The 17,441-nt window shown below is 50.2% G+C and overlaps 1 protein-coding gene across 2 annotated transcripts in view; it reads left to right on the top strand.

Moving 5' to 3' along the window:
* The window catches only part of FBLN1 (fibulin 1), a 338,157-nt gene that overhangs the window by 73,266 nt on the left and 247,450 nt on the right, over positions 1-17,441 (top strand). For both annotated transcript variants that reach the window (XM_033951176.1, XM_033951177.1), the window contains exon 4: positions 1,243-1,408. In XM_033951176.1, the coding sequence (XP_033807067.1) occupies positions 1,243-1,408 (166 nt within the window). The remainder of the gene's footprint in view (positions 1-1,242; positions 1,409-17,441) is intronic.

The raw sequence follows: 17,441 nt of genomic DNA, 5'->3' as shown, positions 1-17,441 counted from the left end.
CTGTCTGGCTTTACCATGGCTCTCTTTGAGTCTCTTCGGGATGCTTCGTTCTTGGTCTTGACTTTCCTGGTTGTCTTTCTGGTCACTGTTACTTCAGCGGGCCATATCTCCGAAATTCAGGCTATTTCTTGTCGAGAGCCATTCTGCCGATTCTTGGTGTCTGGTCTTCCTTGCTTACGATTCCGTCTTTCCTGCTGAAGTTGATTTTAGCTTCCATGTTCATCAGGAGGTGCATTTGCCCGTTTTTCAGCCTAATGGTTCCAAGCCACAAGACACTTGCTGTGCGCAGGATGCTTCTTCATTCCTGGAGGTCACTAACAACTTTCGTCAGTCTGACTTTCTGTTTGTGCTGACTCATTCTATTGAGCCAGGGCACTTCCGTTTCCAAGGCTACAATTTCCAATGGATCCGTGGGGCCATTTCATCAGCCTATATTCTGGCTAGGACTCAGTCTCCCATCTACATTAAGGCGCATTCATCTAGGACTATGGCTTTTTTATGGGCTGAAGTTAGTGCGGTCACCCTTAAGAAAATCTGCATGGCAGCAACGTGGTCCTCTTTGCACACATTTGCAAAGTATTACAGTTATCCCGCCCTGGCATTTAGGTACTGCTTTGGTACATTCCACTTGTTTGGTACATCCCACTTGTCTAGAATGTTTCCCCTATTGCACTGGAAAAAGAGATTATGTACTTACCCTGGTAAGCTCTTTTCCAGTAGATAGGGGAGACATTCTAGACTCCCGCCCTGTCCTTCCTGCGCCTACCTACTGTCCATTTATGCTTCTCCAAGTTGCTTCTTGGATGTTAGTCGGCTCTTGGACTGGGAAGACTATCTGTATGTTACTGTTTAATGCAGGGGTCATTTCTGGGCTCTTTTGACACAGTTGTTGTTTTCACATTTGTAAGATGGCTCTCTGTGCTTGGGTACTAACTGTAGATGGAGCTAGAGAACACACTGAAGTAGAGCAGAGTCACAGAGAGAAAATCTGGATTGGATTCCTTCTGCAGATGGCACGCAGCCATTGGGATACTACCCACTTGTCTAGAATGTTTCTCCTATCTACTGGAAAAGAGCTTACCAGGGTAAGTACATAATCTTTTTCTGATTCTCCACAATTTCTTCAAAAATTAAGTTACTTTCCTTTAGATTGGTGTCTGTTCATCTGATCAAGTTCAGTTTTTATTGTTCTTTTTAACCCTTGACAAGAGTCTCAGTTGATTGTAAACTTTGTCTTGACAGAAATGCTGCAACTGTTGCTTGTTGGGAAAACATGCTCGAGTACAGGGACATAGTTGTGAGCAAAACCTTCTGCTAGGATACCAATGTGGCCAGGTCTTCAGAGCATGCTGTGTAAAGGGTCAGGAAACAACTGACACATCAAATATAGTCATCAATAAAGAAGAAGGTAAGGTTGCCTAAAGGTGAGGTCAAGCTGAGAGAAAAAAAATATAATTCACTGTCAACATATAACATTTTGTCTTTTACCTAGTTTATTGCTGTGTGAAATATATTTTTGAATTTTAATTTAATGTAGCATAAATGCCTCTTTTCTTGGTGAACCTGGGGCTGGGAACCTAGAACCATTTTGGAATGAATGAAAGCTACTTTTGAGAGCCCTAATTTAGTGAACTCAAATCCAGCTAGTCCAATCAGCAAAAATCTGAACAAAGTTCATACAAAACATGGGCTTTGGCTATTCAGCAGAAAATAGCTTTTAATGTTAAAAACATGATGGCAAAATAGCACTTAAAACAAATGTACTCATTGGTAGTCTCAACAAATATTCTTCTCTGAGCATTGGCACATAGTAACATAAGATATATCATACTGGACAGATCAAATATCATAACTCTGTATGTGGCCAATCCAAGTTATCAGTAGGTGGTACAATCGTAAGGATAAGCAGTGGCTTTCTAAACCTATATAACTTTATAACTGTGTATGGACTTTTCCTCCAGGAACTTCTCTAAGCTAGTCAACATGGCTTCAGGAAGGGGAAGTCATGTTTGACGAATTTACTTAAGTTTTTCGAGACTGTGAACAAACATGTTGATAGCGGAGAACCGGTGGATATAATATACTTGGACTTCCAGAAGGTGTTCGACAAAGTTCCACATGAGAGACTTCTCAGGAAACTACAAAGTCATGCAATAGAAGGGGACATACTAAGATGGATAGGAAAATGGCTGGAAGACAAGACAGAGGGTGAGCATAAATGGGAAGTTCTCAGACTGGGAGAAAGTAACTAGTCGAGTACCTCAAGGTTCTCCCAGTCTGAGAACTTCCCATTTATGCTCACCCTCTGTCTTGTCTTCCAGCCATTTTCCTATCCATTTTAGTATGTCCCTTCTATTCCATGACTTTGTAGTTCATGGAATAGAAGGGGTTCTTGGGCCCATCTTATTCAATATTTTCATAAATGACCTGGAAGAAGAAACGACCAGTGAAATCATCAAGTTTGCTGATGACACAAAGCTGTGTCTGGCAATCAGGTCACAGACGGACAGCAAGGAAACTCCAGAGAGATCTGAGACAACTAGAAAAATGGGCAGAGAAGTGGCAAATGAAGTTTAATGTAGAAAAATGCAAAGTGATGCACCTGGGCAGGAAAAACAAGGAGCACCGGTATACCTTGTTTGATGTATCTTTGGGCAAAAGTGAACAAGAAAAGACCTGGGGGTAATGATAGACAGGACCCTGAAGCCGTCGTCTCAATGTGCAGCGGCGGCAAAAAAAGCAAACAAGATGTTGGGCATGATTAAGAAGGGTATCACGAGTAGATCTGAGGATGTCATAATGCCGCTTTATAGAGCGATGGTAAGACCACACTTGAAATACTGTGTCCAACATTGGTCTCCCTACCTAAAGAAGGATATAATACTACTGGAGAGGGTGCAGAGGCAAGCGACGAAGCTTGTAAAAGGTATGGAGAACTTGAGCTACAAAGATCGCCTCAGAAAACTAGGATTATTCACCCTCAAGACGAGGAGACTGCGAGGGGATCTGATAGAGACTTTTAAAATACTGAAAGGATTTTACAAAATAGAGCAGGGAACAACTTTATTCACAATGTCAAAGGTGATTCGGACAAGAGGTCATGGACTGAAGCTGTGGGGGGACAGGGCCAGGACAAATGTCAGAAAGTTCTGCTTCACACAGCGAGTAGTGAACGCCTGGAATGCTCTCCCGGAAGAGGTTGTGGAGGAAACCACCATTCAAGGATTTAAGGGCAAGTTGGATGCACATCTTCTTGAAAGACACATTGAGGGATACGAGTAACTAAGGTATTCGCCAGGGTAGGCCTGGCTGGGCCTCTGCGTGTGCGGATCGCCGGACTAGATGGACCGAAGGTCTGATCCGGTGCAGGCATTTCTTATGTTCTTATGTTTAACTCTATTGACTAGTGGTTCCCAACATTATCCTGGAAGACCACCAGCCAGTCAGGTTTTCAGGATAGCCCTAATGAATATGCATGGAGCAGATTTGCATGCCTGTCACCTCCATTATATGCAAATCTCTCTCATGCATATTCAATAGGGCTATCAAAAAAAACCTGACTGACTGGTGGTCCTCCAGGACAGGGATGGGAAAGCACAGTTACTTACCGTAACAGGTGTTATCCAGGGACAGCAGGCATATATTCTCACATGTGGGTGACGTCATCTACGGAGCCCCAGCGCGGACAGCTTTTCAAGCAAACTTGCTAGAAGTTTCAAGTTTGCACACTGCACCACGCATGTGCTAGCCTTCTTGCCCACTAGAGGGCGCATCCCCACCTCGTGGTCCTCAGTTCCATATCATAGCAAAGAAAGCCATCCCCGGGGAGGTGGGCGGGTTGTGAGAATATATGCCTGCTGTCCCTGGATAACACCTGTTACGGTAAGTAACTGTGCTTTATCCCAGGACAAGCAGGCATGATATTCTCACATGTGGGTGACCTCCAAGCCAACCAAAAAAGGGCAGGTGGGAGGATGGCAATTCAGGAAAATAGGTTACGTAACACCGACTGGCCAAACCGGCCGTCGCTTCTGGACAACGAATCCAGACAGTAGTGGGAGGTGAACGTATGAACCGAAGACCAAGTGGCAGCTTTACATATGTCCTCTATAGGAGTGGATCGGAGGAAAGCAACCGAAGCTGCCATCGCTCGGACCTTATGCCCCGTGACTCGACCCGAGAGCGGGAGACCAGCCTGAGCGTAGCAAAAAGAAATACAAGCAGCTAACCAGTTGGACAAGGTGCGCTTTGAAACCGGGTGTCCCAAACGATTAGGATCAAAGGACAAAAATAATTGAGTAACCTTCCGATGAGACTTGGTACGTTGGAGATAAAATGCCAACGCCCTCTTACAGTCAAGGGTATGAAGCGCCGCCTCACCAGGATGAGAATGGGGCTTCGGAAAAAACACCGGAAGGACAATAGACTGATTGAGGTGGAAATCAGACACAACTTTAGGTAAAAATTTGGGATGGGTGCGGAGAACCACCTTATCATGATGAAACACCGTGAAAGGAGGATCCGCCACCAAAGACTGTAGTTCACTAATTCGACGAGCAGACGTGAGTGCAATCAAAAAGACTACTTTCCAAGTAAGAAACTTAAGGTGCGACTTGTCGATGGGCTCAAATGGAGGCTTCATAAGCTGAGCCAAGACCACATTAAGATCCCACACCACCGGAGGAGGTTTCAGAGGAGGATGGATATTCACTAGCCCCTTCATGAAACGCGTCACCAGAGGATGAAGAGAGAGAGAACGACCCTCAAGATGCCGATGGAATGCTGCAATGGCACTGAGATGTACCCGAATGGAAGTCGTTTTCAGGCCAGACTCAGACAAATGCAAAAGATATTCCAGAACCGAAGCCACAGGCACCGAATCTGGTTCCAGACTATTCAAAGAACACCAGGATGTGAACCTGGTCCATTTCTGAGTATAGCAAAGCCGAGTCGAGACCTTACGCGAGGCCTCCAAAACGTCCCGCACGGCCCGAGACACCGGAATCGAAGTCAGGGGGAGAGAAACCAAGCAGTCAGATGTAAAGACTGAAGATTGGGATGCAACAGCGAACCCCGACTCTGAGACAGCAGAGAGGGAAACACCGGCAGAAGCAGAGGTTCCCTGGTACTGAGTTGAAGAAGTAGGGAGAACCAGGGCTGCCTGGCCCAACGAGGCGCAATGAGGATCATGGAGGCTCCGGTCGATCTGAGATGAACCAGCGTTCTCAAAATCAGAGGAAACGGCGGAAACGCATAAAGGAACCTCCCCTCTCATTCGAGGAGGAAGGCATCCGCCTCGAGACGATCCGGAGAGTAAATCCGAGAGCAATAGAGGGGCAGCTTGCGAGTCTCCGGAGAGGCAAACAGATCCACCTGAGGAGTACCCCAGCGGTCGAAAACCTCGCGAAGAACTCGGGAGTTCAGAGACCATTCGTGCGGCTGGAGGAGACGACTGAGTTTGTCTGCCAGCTGGTTCTGCTCTCCCTGAATGTACACCGCCCGCAGGAACATGTTCTGGGAGATCGCCCAGTCCCAAAGGCGGAGGGCCTCTTGACACAGGGGCCAAGAGCCCGTACCCCCCTGTTTGTTTACATAGTACATCGCTACCTGGTTGTCCGTCCGCACGAGTACCACCTGATCGCGTAGCAGGTGGACAAAAGCTCGCGCAGCTAGAAAAATGGCGCGAAGCTCCAGCACATTGATGTGGCTCCGACGATCCTCGGCAGACCACAGACCTTGCGTCCTCAGGCCGTCCAGGTGCGCTCCCCACGCATACTCGGAGGAGTCCGTCGTCAAGACCTTGGTGTGAGGAGGAACGAGAAACAGCAAACCCCCTGACAAATTGGAAGAGACGGTCCACCAACGGAGCGATCGACGTAAACAAGGAGTCACTGCTATCCGGGCAGACACCGGATCGCGATCCTGTCGCCACTGTGACGCCAGAGTCCATTGCGCGATTCTCAAGTGCCGGCGAGCGAACGGCGTAACGTGAACCGTCGATGCCATGTGGCCCAGCAAAACCATCATGTGCTGGGCCGACATATGCGATTGCCCTTGACAATGGCGACTCCACCGAAGCAGAGTCTCCCGTCGAGGCGGGGGGGAGAAAAGCGCGGAGGCGAACCGTGTCCAGCACGGCTCCAATGAACTGGAGAGACTGCGCCGGACGCAACTGAGACTTGGGGAAGTTCACCTCGAACCCCAGGTCCTGCAAAAGACTGATAGTCTGTCGGGTCGCTAAGATAACCCCCTCCCTGGACGAGGCCTTGATCAGCCAATCGTCCAGATAGGGAAAGACCTGCAGACCCCGCGAGCGCAGGGCCGCCGCCACCACCACCATACACTTGGTGAATACCCGAGGGGAAGATGACAGCCCGAAGGGAAGAACCCGATACTGCAGGTGCAAATCCCCGACCTGAAAACGCAAGAACTTGCGGCAAGCGGGATGCACCGGAACATGGGTGTAAGCTTCCTTCAAGTCCAGGGAGCACATCCAATCTCCTTCGTCCAAAAGTGGATAGAGAACCGGGAGCGATAACATACGGAACTTCTCCCGGACCAGGAACTTGTTGAGCTTCCGGAGGTCCAAAATGGGGCGCAAGTCCCCGGTCTTTTTTGGGACCAAAAAGTAACGGGAGTAAAACCCCTGGCCCATCTGATCGCGAGGTACCACCTCGACCGCCCTGAGACTCAACAAGGCCCTGGCTTCCTCCAGGAGAAGGGCCAGTTGGTTCCGATTGGGAGGACACGCCCCGGGGGGCAAGTCCGGAGGCGGACAGGAGAAGTTTAGCGAATAGCCGTCTGAGATTATCCGGAGCACCCATGCGTCCGACGTGATCGCCGACCAGGCCCCGGCAAAGGCCGTCAGCCGACCCCCGATGGGGAGGGGGTGGTGCGATATTGCGGTGAGGGCCCACCCCCAACCGCCCATCCCGTCAAAAGGACGGTGCCGCCTTGGCGGCCCCCTGCGCGGCAGGTTTAGAGGGGCCAGCCCTACTCTGCTGGGGCTGTCTCCGAGGGGGCGGTCTGGAGAAGGCCGGTGTGGACTTCTGAGGGTACCTCCTCGGGGGCTGCCGGAAGGGACGCTGGGCAGGAGCCTTAGGCTTCTGCCGCACCAGAGAGGCCAGGGAGCGTTCCTGTTTAGACAGTCGCTCCGTCGCCGCATCCAAAGAGTCATCAAATAACTCCACCCCAACACAAGGCAAGTTTGCCAGGCGTTCCTGCAAATTTGACTCCATCTCGAGGGTCCGAAGCCACGCCAGCCGGCGCATGGCCACTGCACAGGCGGACACCCTCGAGGCGAGTTCAAACGCATCATAAACTGCGTGGAATAAATACAGGCGCAACTGGGTCAGATTCGAAATAAAGGTGGCGAACCGGTCCCTATGCGACTCCGGCATCACCTCACGAAAAGAGGGGAGGTCCTTCACCATCGTACGGAGGAAGGAAGAGTACGAAAATGCATAGTTCAGGACCCTTGCAGCCATCAGAGAGTTCGCATAGAGACGACGGCCAAATTTGTCAAGGGTCCGGCCCTCCCTACTCGGTGGGACCGTCGCCGAGACCCTGGAGGGCTGCGATTTCTTGACCGCCGATTCCACCAGGAGCGAAGTATGGGAAAGTTGGCCCTTCTCAAACCCTTTGATGGGGAGGGTGCGATACTTAGACTCCATTTTGGAGGGGACCACCGCGACCGTCAAAGGAGTCTCAAGATTCCGCAGAAAGGTCTGGCAGAGGACCTTGTTAATCGGAAGGCGCGGGGACTCCCTAGGAGGGGCAGGAAGATCCTGCTCCTCCAAGAACTCTTTGGTGTGAGTGGACCCTTCAGACAAGTCAACACCTAAAGCCGCCGCCATATCCTGCACAAACCTGGTAAAGGATGAGGGTTTAGCAGGAGGAGAGGGAGACCTCGACTTCCCGGCGGAACCGAAGGGAGAGGCCTCGTGAGAGTATCTGGGCTCCCTCCCCGACCCCGACCCCAACGAGGCACAGTCCTGCGACCTCGACGGAGTCGGAGACCGGGTGCGTCGGAAGGAACCCCTCGGGGATCCCCCCGGGGTCCGAGGCACCGAAGCCCGACCCTTCGGCCCCGGCGAGGAAGCCCGAGAGCTTTCCTTGGCCGGAGACCGGAACAAAATGGGGTTATCGACACGCAGGTCCCGCACCTGCAAGGCATCGGCCCCGGCCGGCGACGAGCGACCGCGCCGCCGAGGCGAGGTCCGAGACCGCTTGGCCTTCCTCGGCTTGCGCCTCGCTCGAGACCTGCCCGAGGGCGATGAACCTCGCGAGGACCCCGAGGACGAAGATGAGATTCTGCGCACTCGGCGCACCTTGTCCTTCGGGCGCACGCTACGCTCAGGCGGATCCCGCGAAGCCGGGTCCGAGGGTACCGCCGAGGTCGAGGCCGTGGGCGCCTCGGGAGCCGAAGCCCCGGTACCCGAGGCCGAGGTCGCCAACTGCGGGGCCACCGAGGCCGAAGCCTCCGGGGCCGAAGCCGCCGAGGCCGAAGCCTGCTGCAGCTGGTCAATGGCCCCGGTGAGCTCCGAGGCGATCAACGCCCGGAGCAATTCTTGGAACACAGGGATTGTCATTCCCTGGGGCAAGACCTGCCGCTGCTCCTCGGAGGGCGACCTCGGTCTCGAGTATTCCCTCGGGGCAGCGGACGCGGGCAACTTGGGTTTAGCAGAGGCGGACCCACCCGCCGACGAGCCCGAGGATGGCTTTCTGGACGATCCTGGAGCTGAGGAGGGAAGCGGAGACTTACCCGAGGCCTTGGAAGAGGCCGGCTGTTTCGAAGGCATCGAGGCCCGAGGCGAAGCCGAGGGTGCCGAAGTCGAGGCCGATGCCGACGTCGAGGCCGAGGTCAAGGCCGGGGCCGAAGCCGAGGCCGAACTCGAGGCCTTCCCCGGAGGGGACTCGACAGAAAAAAGTTCTGCCATGCGGGCTTTGCGGCGTTTAAGTGCCCGCTTCTGGAAAGTGGCACACTGCTCGCAGGACGCCGTCGGGTGTTGGGGCCCCAAACACCGCAAGCAGCACCCGTGCGGGTCAGTAATTGAAAGAAGCCGTTCACAGCGCCCGCACTTTTTAAAGCCCGTTACGGGCCGGGACATGGGCCCAAAAGAGAGCCGGGAACAAGCGAGGTTCCTCGGCCACGGCTACCGGGAGCCCCCGGTAGCAACGGAACGAAAAAGTTTTTTTTTTTTTTTTTTTAGAAAAGAAGAAAATAAAGAAGAAGAAGACAAAAAAAACGCAGCGACCGTGCGAAAATCCCTACACAGCCGCGGCGACAGAAGGCACAATTAGCACAATTTCTCCACAGGGCTTCTGGCTCCGCGGATGAAAATGAACTGAGGACCACGAGGTGGGGATGCGCCCTCTAGTGGGCAAGAAGGCTAGCACATGCGTGGTGCAGTGTGCAAACTTGAAACTTCTAGCAAGTTTGCTTGAAAAGCTGTCCGCGCTGGGGCTCCGTAGATGACGTCACCCACATGTGAGAATATCATGCCTGCTTGTCCTTGTCCTCCAGGACAGGGATGGGAAACACAGCTATTGACCACACCACCTAGGAACAAACTGCAGAGCTTATTTAAATGTTGGTTGGAAAAATACATTGAGGCCAATATTCAGACCGTATGAGGCAGGCTGGCTAACTCCCACAGTTGGCTTTGACTGTGGATATTCAGTGCTGAGCCATTTCCGGTATCAGCATTGAAAATCAGGTTTATTTTTAATCAGCTCAAACTTTTAGCCAGCTAGCGCTGAAAACTGACTTAGCTGACTAAGTTATTGCAATCAATTTGGTTGCTAAACTTGGCTGATTAGTGATTATTGGTGACTATTGCGCGGTATAGCCGGCCAATTTTTAGCCATTCCTGGCTGGTTAAATAGCGCCGAATATCAGATTGTGTATTTTAAGGGGATAACTGCCGATCTGATGGGGGTTGCATGTAATTGAGCACATCCAAAAGGGAGCTGAAATTCTGTAAAGTGCATGCAGACAAGTGTCTCCTTTATAAATGGGCACGGATGATGGGATCATGTGACATGCTCAAATATGTTAGGTTGTGTAGGATTTTCTGCATGCAATGAGGGGTATTTTCTATAGGACATATTTAGTCTGAGTTTGGATGTCTTGGGAAAGACATCCAGAAATCCAGTAGAGAAAATGTCCATTCTCAAAACTGCAAAACATCTATCTTTTTTTTTTTTTTTTAATGACTTATGTAGTGTCACCGTGCATCACCAGGTATGGCCGAGAGAGCACATGGCGCTGACCGAGGGGCTAATCAGTTCCCATTTGGAGTGGTGGATCAAGTAATAAAAACATCTGGATTGATTCAAACAAAGTACTTTATTCCTTCAGGAACTCCAATTTTCAGAAAAAACCCAAAATAATATTCATGGCTCAAAAGGAAAACTGGGCTTTCAAAAATAGATTTCAAAATGGCCTCCCTTTGCCCGTGTCCCTCCTGGTCCAATCAAACTTCTGACAACAGGGACTGCTTACAGCTCCCAGTACTATATTCAACTAGTTCCCAAAAATGCTTTCACACAGTTTCTATTCAAAATTGTTACTGGCAGCGTCAGACTGGATCTTGCCTCTGAGCTCTTCTGACTGCAGAGCTCAGGACAGAAGGGACCTCCTCCCACAGTGACTGTTGGTTGTGGTCCCTCCCCACAGGACACACAATCCAGTCAAAAAGAAAGAAAAATGCCAAAAGACCACTACCAGTGCTGTGCAGTGCAAACTGCCCCAGCCTAGAAAGCGCAGGTTCTTGCAAAAGAAGCTTGCAAAAACCTTCACAAGGCATTAAAGCTCTAAAGTAAACTTTCCAAATTTGAGTCTCTGATGCAACTTCTGGCTGCGTCAGAGATGACCTTTATGGCAGCCACACACAGCTTCAAAGCGCTGCTCGTACAAAGGCAATTTAGAAATCGCCGGCCACGAAGGTAAGGGGCAGGGAGGGAGTAGGGAGATGTTTGGACTGGGCGGCGGCAGCAGCAGCGATCAGTAAGGAGGGAGGGAGCGCGATAGGTGACCACGCACATTCCCTCCCTTAACTACAGGGACAAGACCATTCACCGCTCCACGGGGCGGTGAATGGCCTTGTCCCTGTAGCCACGATGAACACAGTTTTTTCCCCACCATTTTGGCAGGTTACCTGCGGCTAAACGCTGGTATCAGCCACCCTATCATTTCTACTTCATACGTCTATCTTTTTTGGCCATTCTCAATTATAAATATGCCCACATGAAACATGCACAAAAGCAAGTTTTCCTCCAGGCAGCCAGCATTCTTAGTAAACTGTTCAGACAGCTGAGAGCAGCAGAGGGGCTCTTCTAAGAAGTATTGTAGTGAATTTCACATTAAAAGTCCCAGGTACAAATGTCACTATATCTTGCTTATATTGTATGGTGAGCCCTTCAAAAGCCACCCAGAATTTACTGTACCCACCTGCACACTACAACAATAGCCCTTATGCTTGCAAGTGCCATCTTTATGTAGGTACAGTAGGTTTTTGAGGGCTCACCATAGAATATAAGCAAGATATGGTGACATCTGTACCTGGATTTTTTTTTTTTTTTAATTTATATTTTATTGTACCTGGAACTTTTAATGTGAAATTCACTGCAGTAACCTCTGGTCTCTGAGCTCAAATGTCTGTGTTAACATCTGAATCTGCTTGGGCTGAGAGCTCAGTTTCAGCACCCCCTCATAATACAGGCTAGAATGTACTGGGTTGTGATTTTTTTTTTTTGGGGGGGGGGGTTTACATCTTTGGGTGGTAGGAGGTGGTTGGTGACAACTGGGAGATTAAGGAAGTGGGGGGGGGGGGTTCATGCCTTAATCCCTCCAGTGGTCATTTGATCAGTTTAGGCATCTTTTTAGTATTTGGATGCTTTTTTAAAACAGGTCTAGCTCCAAACTTCTAAAAAGAGCCCAGTACCTTTTGTAAAAGTTTGATTATGCCTGACAAGTGTCCAAGTTCTAAGTCTGCCCAAAACACACCCCCTTAAGATGTGGACGCACTGGAGACAAAACAACCAGAATGACATCTAGAAAGTCTGTTTTGAGAATGCCCATTTGGACGTTTTGACTATTAAGACATCCAAGTGCTGTCTTTTGGATGTCTATCTTTTTTGAAAATGAGCCCCAATGGCAATTGGATAACTCGCATGTGCATGCTCTATGCAATGAAATCACCAGCGTCAAAACTCACATGCCTAATTTTAGAGAGTGTGATACTCTCCTGCTGGCCAGGCTCATATGGCCTGATATTAAGCCCACAGGAGTCAGCTTGGCTACCATAGGCTGCAGCGATCCTGGAATTCAGTCCTGGAGCCATAACTGGCCCTGGCATTGAATATCCAGGGAAATGTTTGGTGGCTTACACTTATCCGGCCAAGCCAATTTTCATCGGCTGGCCAGCTAAAGCAAAACAGCCAAAGATAGACCTGCCTTTTAGGCTGGCCTTTTTTTTTTTTTTTTTTTTTAAACGTATGTTTATTAGCAGTGAAAAATACACCACCCAACAGGGCGCAACAACAATCAACAGTGATTCAAAAGTTGTCCAATACAAGAAAAAGATACAAAAACATAGGTCAAGCCCCCCAGAGTAGCCCCCACACTAATACAAAATGTAACTGTTGAAGAGAAAACAACGAGGACATCTGAGACAAAGGCAGCTAGGGACAACAGAAGAAGAAAAACCGCCCGTCATGGACAGTGACCTCTCACCTTTTTGTAATATACAAATAACCCAAGAGAACCACATAGGACTCGCATCACCACACACGCACCGCTCCATCCACACCACTCAGCAGAACACACATCCCCCCAGTCACCACAAACCCCCCTCCCCACCCTCCCCCCGTCCCCAGAGCACCAAAAGAAGACAAAAAGAAGAAAGAATGGAACATATCAAGGGCACTACATAAAGAACACATAAGAGTGCTATTCAGGCGTCAGTCCCCCGTCCTGGTCCCTTGATGGCACCAAGTCCCTCAGTCTCTCCCACAGACCAACGTAATGCTGCTTAAGCACACTCGGAGACCTAGCATAAGATCGAATTTCAAACTGAGCCACTTCCCGGAGTCTACTCCTCCATTGGGGTATCGGGGGCGAGTCCACCGACATCCAATAAGTCAAAATCAATTTCTTCACTAAGAGAATAACATTATAAAAGAATCTACACTGGGGGATAGTGAAACCCTGATTCTGGAGGGAAGCCTGCAGACCCAGAAGGAGGAACCCATAGTCCCATTCAACAGTGCGCTGCATAGCGCGCTCCAGTAGGGGGAGAACCTCCTGCCTGATGCTCAGTTGGGGGCATTCCAAAAAAGAGTGGAGGTATGTACCTACCCGGCTCTTGCATTTAACACAGCAATCACAGGCGCGCCTCTCTCTGTGCAGTGAAATAGGCACGGTGGAGGATCTTAAGCTGGAGTTCTTGGAAGTCAGCGGATTTAGTGTACGAGTATAGAGTGCTAAAACAGGCCAAAAATTGTGGTTCAGAAATGTCCTGTCCCAAATCCCGTTCCCACGAAGAACGCACAGGGGTAAACACCGATAGGGAAAGAGACGATTTAAGGACTCGGTACCAGTGGGCGAGAGAGTTAGCCATCGGTGGAGTAGCCGAGAAAAGAGCATCCAAACGTCCCTTAACCCAAACCCCGTCACCACCTCTACGCTCAACATCCCAGTAGTGATGTATTTGAAAGTAAGAGAATAAGTAACAAGAGGGAAGGCCCCCACGCGTCACGTGCTTTCTGGAAGGATGGGAAACCTGCGGGGGATAAATCAAGCAAGTTCTCCATCGCCACACATCCCCGAGCTGCCCAATACTTGAATACTGATCTGCCCCAGCCCGGCTGGAACCGAGAGTTGCCCTCCAGGCGTATAAAAGGGGACACCTCCGGCGGCAGCTGCTGTCTGCGCCGCCACCAGCGCCATGCCAAACGAAACGGGCGCAGAAAATGAAAGCAAACCAGGTACCGTCTTCCTGGCGATGAAGCGTATTCAAAAAATGAAAAGGGGAACTCCAGTCCGCCAACCAGCCCTGGGGAGAGTAACAATAACACCCAGTGTAACCCTCATGGATCCAACGAAGGAGAGACGCAACATTATAGAGCCGAATATCCGGGACATTAAGACATTTGTCCAAAGTGAGCTTGATCATCGCTATCCGAGGGGCTCGGGACCTCCAAATAAAACGGGAAATAGTAGACTTAAAAGCAAGTTCGTCCCGCCGACTAAGCCAAAGAGGCATAGTCTGCAAAGGATACAGAAGTTTCGGAACCAAAACCATCTTCACCAAGGCTACCTGTCCCAAAACGCCCAACGGTAACTCCTGCCAGGCCTGGCACAACTTTCCAATGGTCTCGAGTGGACGCCGAACATTGGCATTGTAAAGAGTAGGTAAGTCAGTACTAAGGTATATTCCCAAATAGCGCATCGGTTTGTTCGTGGGGGCAATAGGCAACACCGCATGCCAAGGCTCCGCCGGACCCCCGGACAGCAGTAAGAGTTCCAACTTGCTACAGTTAACTTGTAAACCAGACAAGGCACCAAAGGCTCGTATCACTGCCAAAGCTCTGGGCAGGTGCAGAGGAACCTGGTCCATATAAAGTAAGATGTCGTCAGCGAAGAGGCTGGTTTTGCATTCCTGCCCCCTCACCACAATGCCCTGAATAGTCTCATCCTGCCAAATTTTAGCTGCCAGGGGCTCGATAGCCAAAAGAAAGAGAAGGGGGGAAAGAGGGCAACCCTGTCTCGTACCTCTCTGCAGGCCAAAGTCTACAGTTAGACCCCCATTAATCAGTAGTCGCACCCTAGGGTTATGATATAGAGCCGTCACTCAGGCCAGAAACTCACCCTGAAAACCGCCCCTGCGCAGAACCCAAAAAAGGTAATCCCAGGAAATACTGTCTAACGCCTTCTCCATATCCAATCCTGCCACCGCCTCCAGGCCACCCCGACCCACCCTGTCGTGAATCGCGCCCAAGACCTTCAGCAAGTTCATAGAGGCATAGCGGCCCGGTACAAACCCAACCTGGTCTGGGTGAATGAGGTCAGGGAGAAAACGATTCAAGCGCCTCGCCAGGGTCACGGCCAGAAGTTTAATGTCCTGATCTAGGAGGGAAATAGGACGAAATGACCCTACCAGATCTGGGTCCTTGCCAGGCTTAGGAAGTAAGACTATTATCCGGGAAGGAGCCTCCCGTCTCCGCTACCGCGTTATACATTGCACTAAAGGTTGCGCCACCAGGTCCTCGAGAATCCGGTAATATTCAGGCCCAAACCCATCCGGGCCGGGCGCTTTCGCCAATTTAAGAGACCGAATGGAGACACGCAGTTCAGCCTCGGAGATAGGTTGGCTCAGCGAGGCAGCCTGATCCTCCTCCAGGTGCGGCAGAGACAGGCCCTGGAAAAATTCTGCGAGGGCAGTCTCATCCAACTGGCGTTTTCCATACAAGGTCTCGTAGTACCGGACAAACTGTTCTGCAATTTGACTCTCCCCCTCATGCCGAGCTCCCGTAGCGTCACGGATAGCAGTAATAAGTTGGCGCTTTTTGTAGGGTCGTACTAGATTTGCTAGAAGTTTCCCCGTCTTACCTCCCCACCTATGCAGATTATACCATTGAAACGAGAGGGTCTGCTCCGCCCACTGATGAAGCAAAGTCTCAATGTGCTCCCGGATTTTTTTATAGTCCAATCTATCGGAGTCCGACAAAGAGGAAATATGGGCCCTGCGGAAATTGTGCAGCTGGCGTGTAAACGATAAAAGCTCCTCTCCCCGAGCCCGGCACTTGGCAGCCGTATATGCTATCACATGCCCTCTCAGGACTGCCTTGGAGGCGTACCAGAAAGATACCGGCCCTATCTCAGGAGTAGCATTAGTGGCCTGATAATCTACCCAGCGCGCCCGCAAGAAGGTCCGAAACTCAAGATCATGGTACAGGTACAGCGCCATTTTCCAGGAAGAAGCTTTGCTGCCAGCTGCAAGGGTCAAGGTAAGATCCACTGTGGCATGATCAGAAACCGTGGATTCCACAATGTCCGACTTAGTAGCCCGAGAGAACAGCCTTTGATCGAGTAAGATGTAATCCAGTCGGGCATACACTTTGAGGACATGGGAATAAAAAGTAAAGTCCGAATCATATGGGTGTAGTGCCCGCCAAACATCCACCAGGCCTAAGTGTTGTGTCAGGAAGCCCACACCTTTGTTGTCATGGTCCCTCAAGCTGCCCCTAGGGGGTTTGCAATCCACCCCTGGATCTGCAGTGATGTTCATATCCCCTTCCAGGATCACCTGGTAATCCAAGTGAGCTGATACCATAGAGAGGACTGTGGAGAAAAATTTATGACAGTAGGAATTCGGGGCATACAAGTTACAAAGAAGCAGCTTTAGACCCCAGATCTCCCCCAGGACAATAACATATCTCCCCTCCCGGTCCGTCAGCTGTTTGTGCAGGACGAAGGGCAACCGCTTATGAAGCAAAATTGCCACCCCCCCGCTGTTGGCCCCCAGAAGTGGAGGAGTAGACATCCCCGACCCATTGTCTCCGCAATTTGGAATGTTCGATCTGAGTTAGGTGGGTCTCCTGCAGAAAAGCCACATCCGCGTTCAACCTGCGCAAGCTAGTGAGTATGCGAGATCTTTTAACTGGGGACCTGATGCCATCAACATTAAAGGTGACAACCCTTAAATCAGCCATAGCAAGGTGAGGGAAATTAAGAAAGGGGATAAATCTTTCTTCAGCTATATTAGCGACAGAAAAAGAAACAAAGATGGGATAGTACGCTTGAAGCAATCGGACGATAACTTTGCAGAATCAGACTCTAAGAAGGCAGAATTACTAAACCAATACTTCTGTTCAGTGTTCACCCGCGAAGCGCCGGGAGCTGGTCCACAGCTGCAGACGGGAGATAACCGGAAAGACCCGTTTCAAGATTTTGAATTTACGCCCAGTAGTGTCTATAGCGAACTATCAAGACTCAAAGTAAATAAAGCCATGGGACCAGATAACCTACACCCCAGAATGCTCAGGGAGTTAAGGGAAGTCCTGGCAGAACCATTATCTGTTCTTTTCAATCTTTCCCTAAGCACAGGAAGGGTCCCATTGGACTGGAAAACCGCCAACGTAATCCCACTCCACAAAAAGGGCTGCAGGACAGAGATAGCAAACTACAGACCAGTGAGTCTCACGTCTATAGTGTGTAAACTGATGGAAAAACTGATCAAACAGAATATTGACACAATCCTAGATGAAGAAAAACTGTGTGATCCACACCAACACGGGTTCACCCGGGGCAGATCCTGCCAATCTAATCTGATTAGCTTTTTTGACTGGGTTACTAGACAACTGGACGCCGGAGAGTCACTGGATGTGGTATATTTGGACTTCAGTAAGGCATTTGATAGCGTCCCTCATCGAAG

The sequence above is a fragment of the Geotrypetes seraphini genome, chromosome 7 (genome assembly GCF_902459505.1).
Source record: "Geotrypetes seraphini chromosome 7, aGeoSer1.1, whole genome shotgun sequence".
NCBI lineage: Eukaryota > Metazoa > Chordata > Amphibia > Gymnophiona > Dermophiidae > Geotrypetes > Geotrypetes seraphini.
The sequence above is the reverse complement of the archived record's forward strand: the minus strand, read 5'-3'. Positions and strand labels throughout refer to the sequence as shown.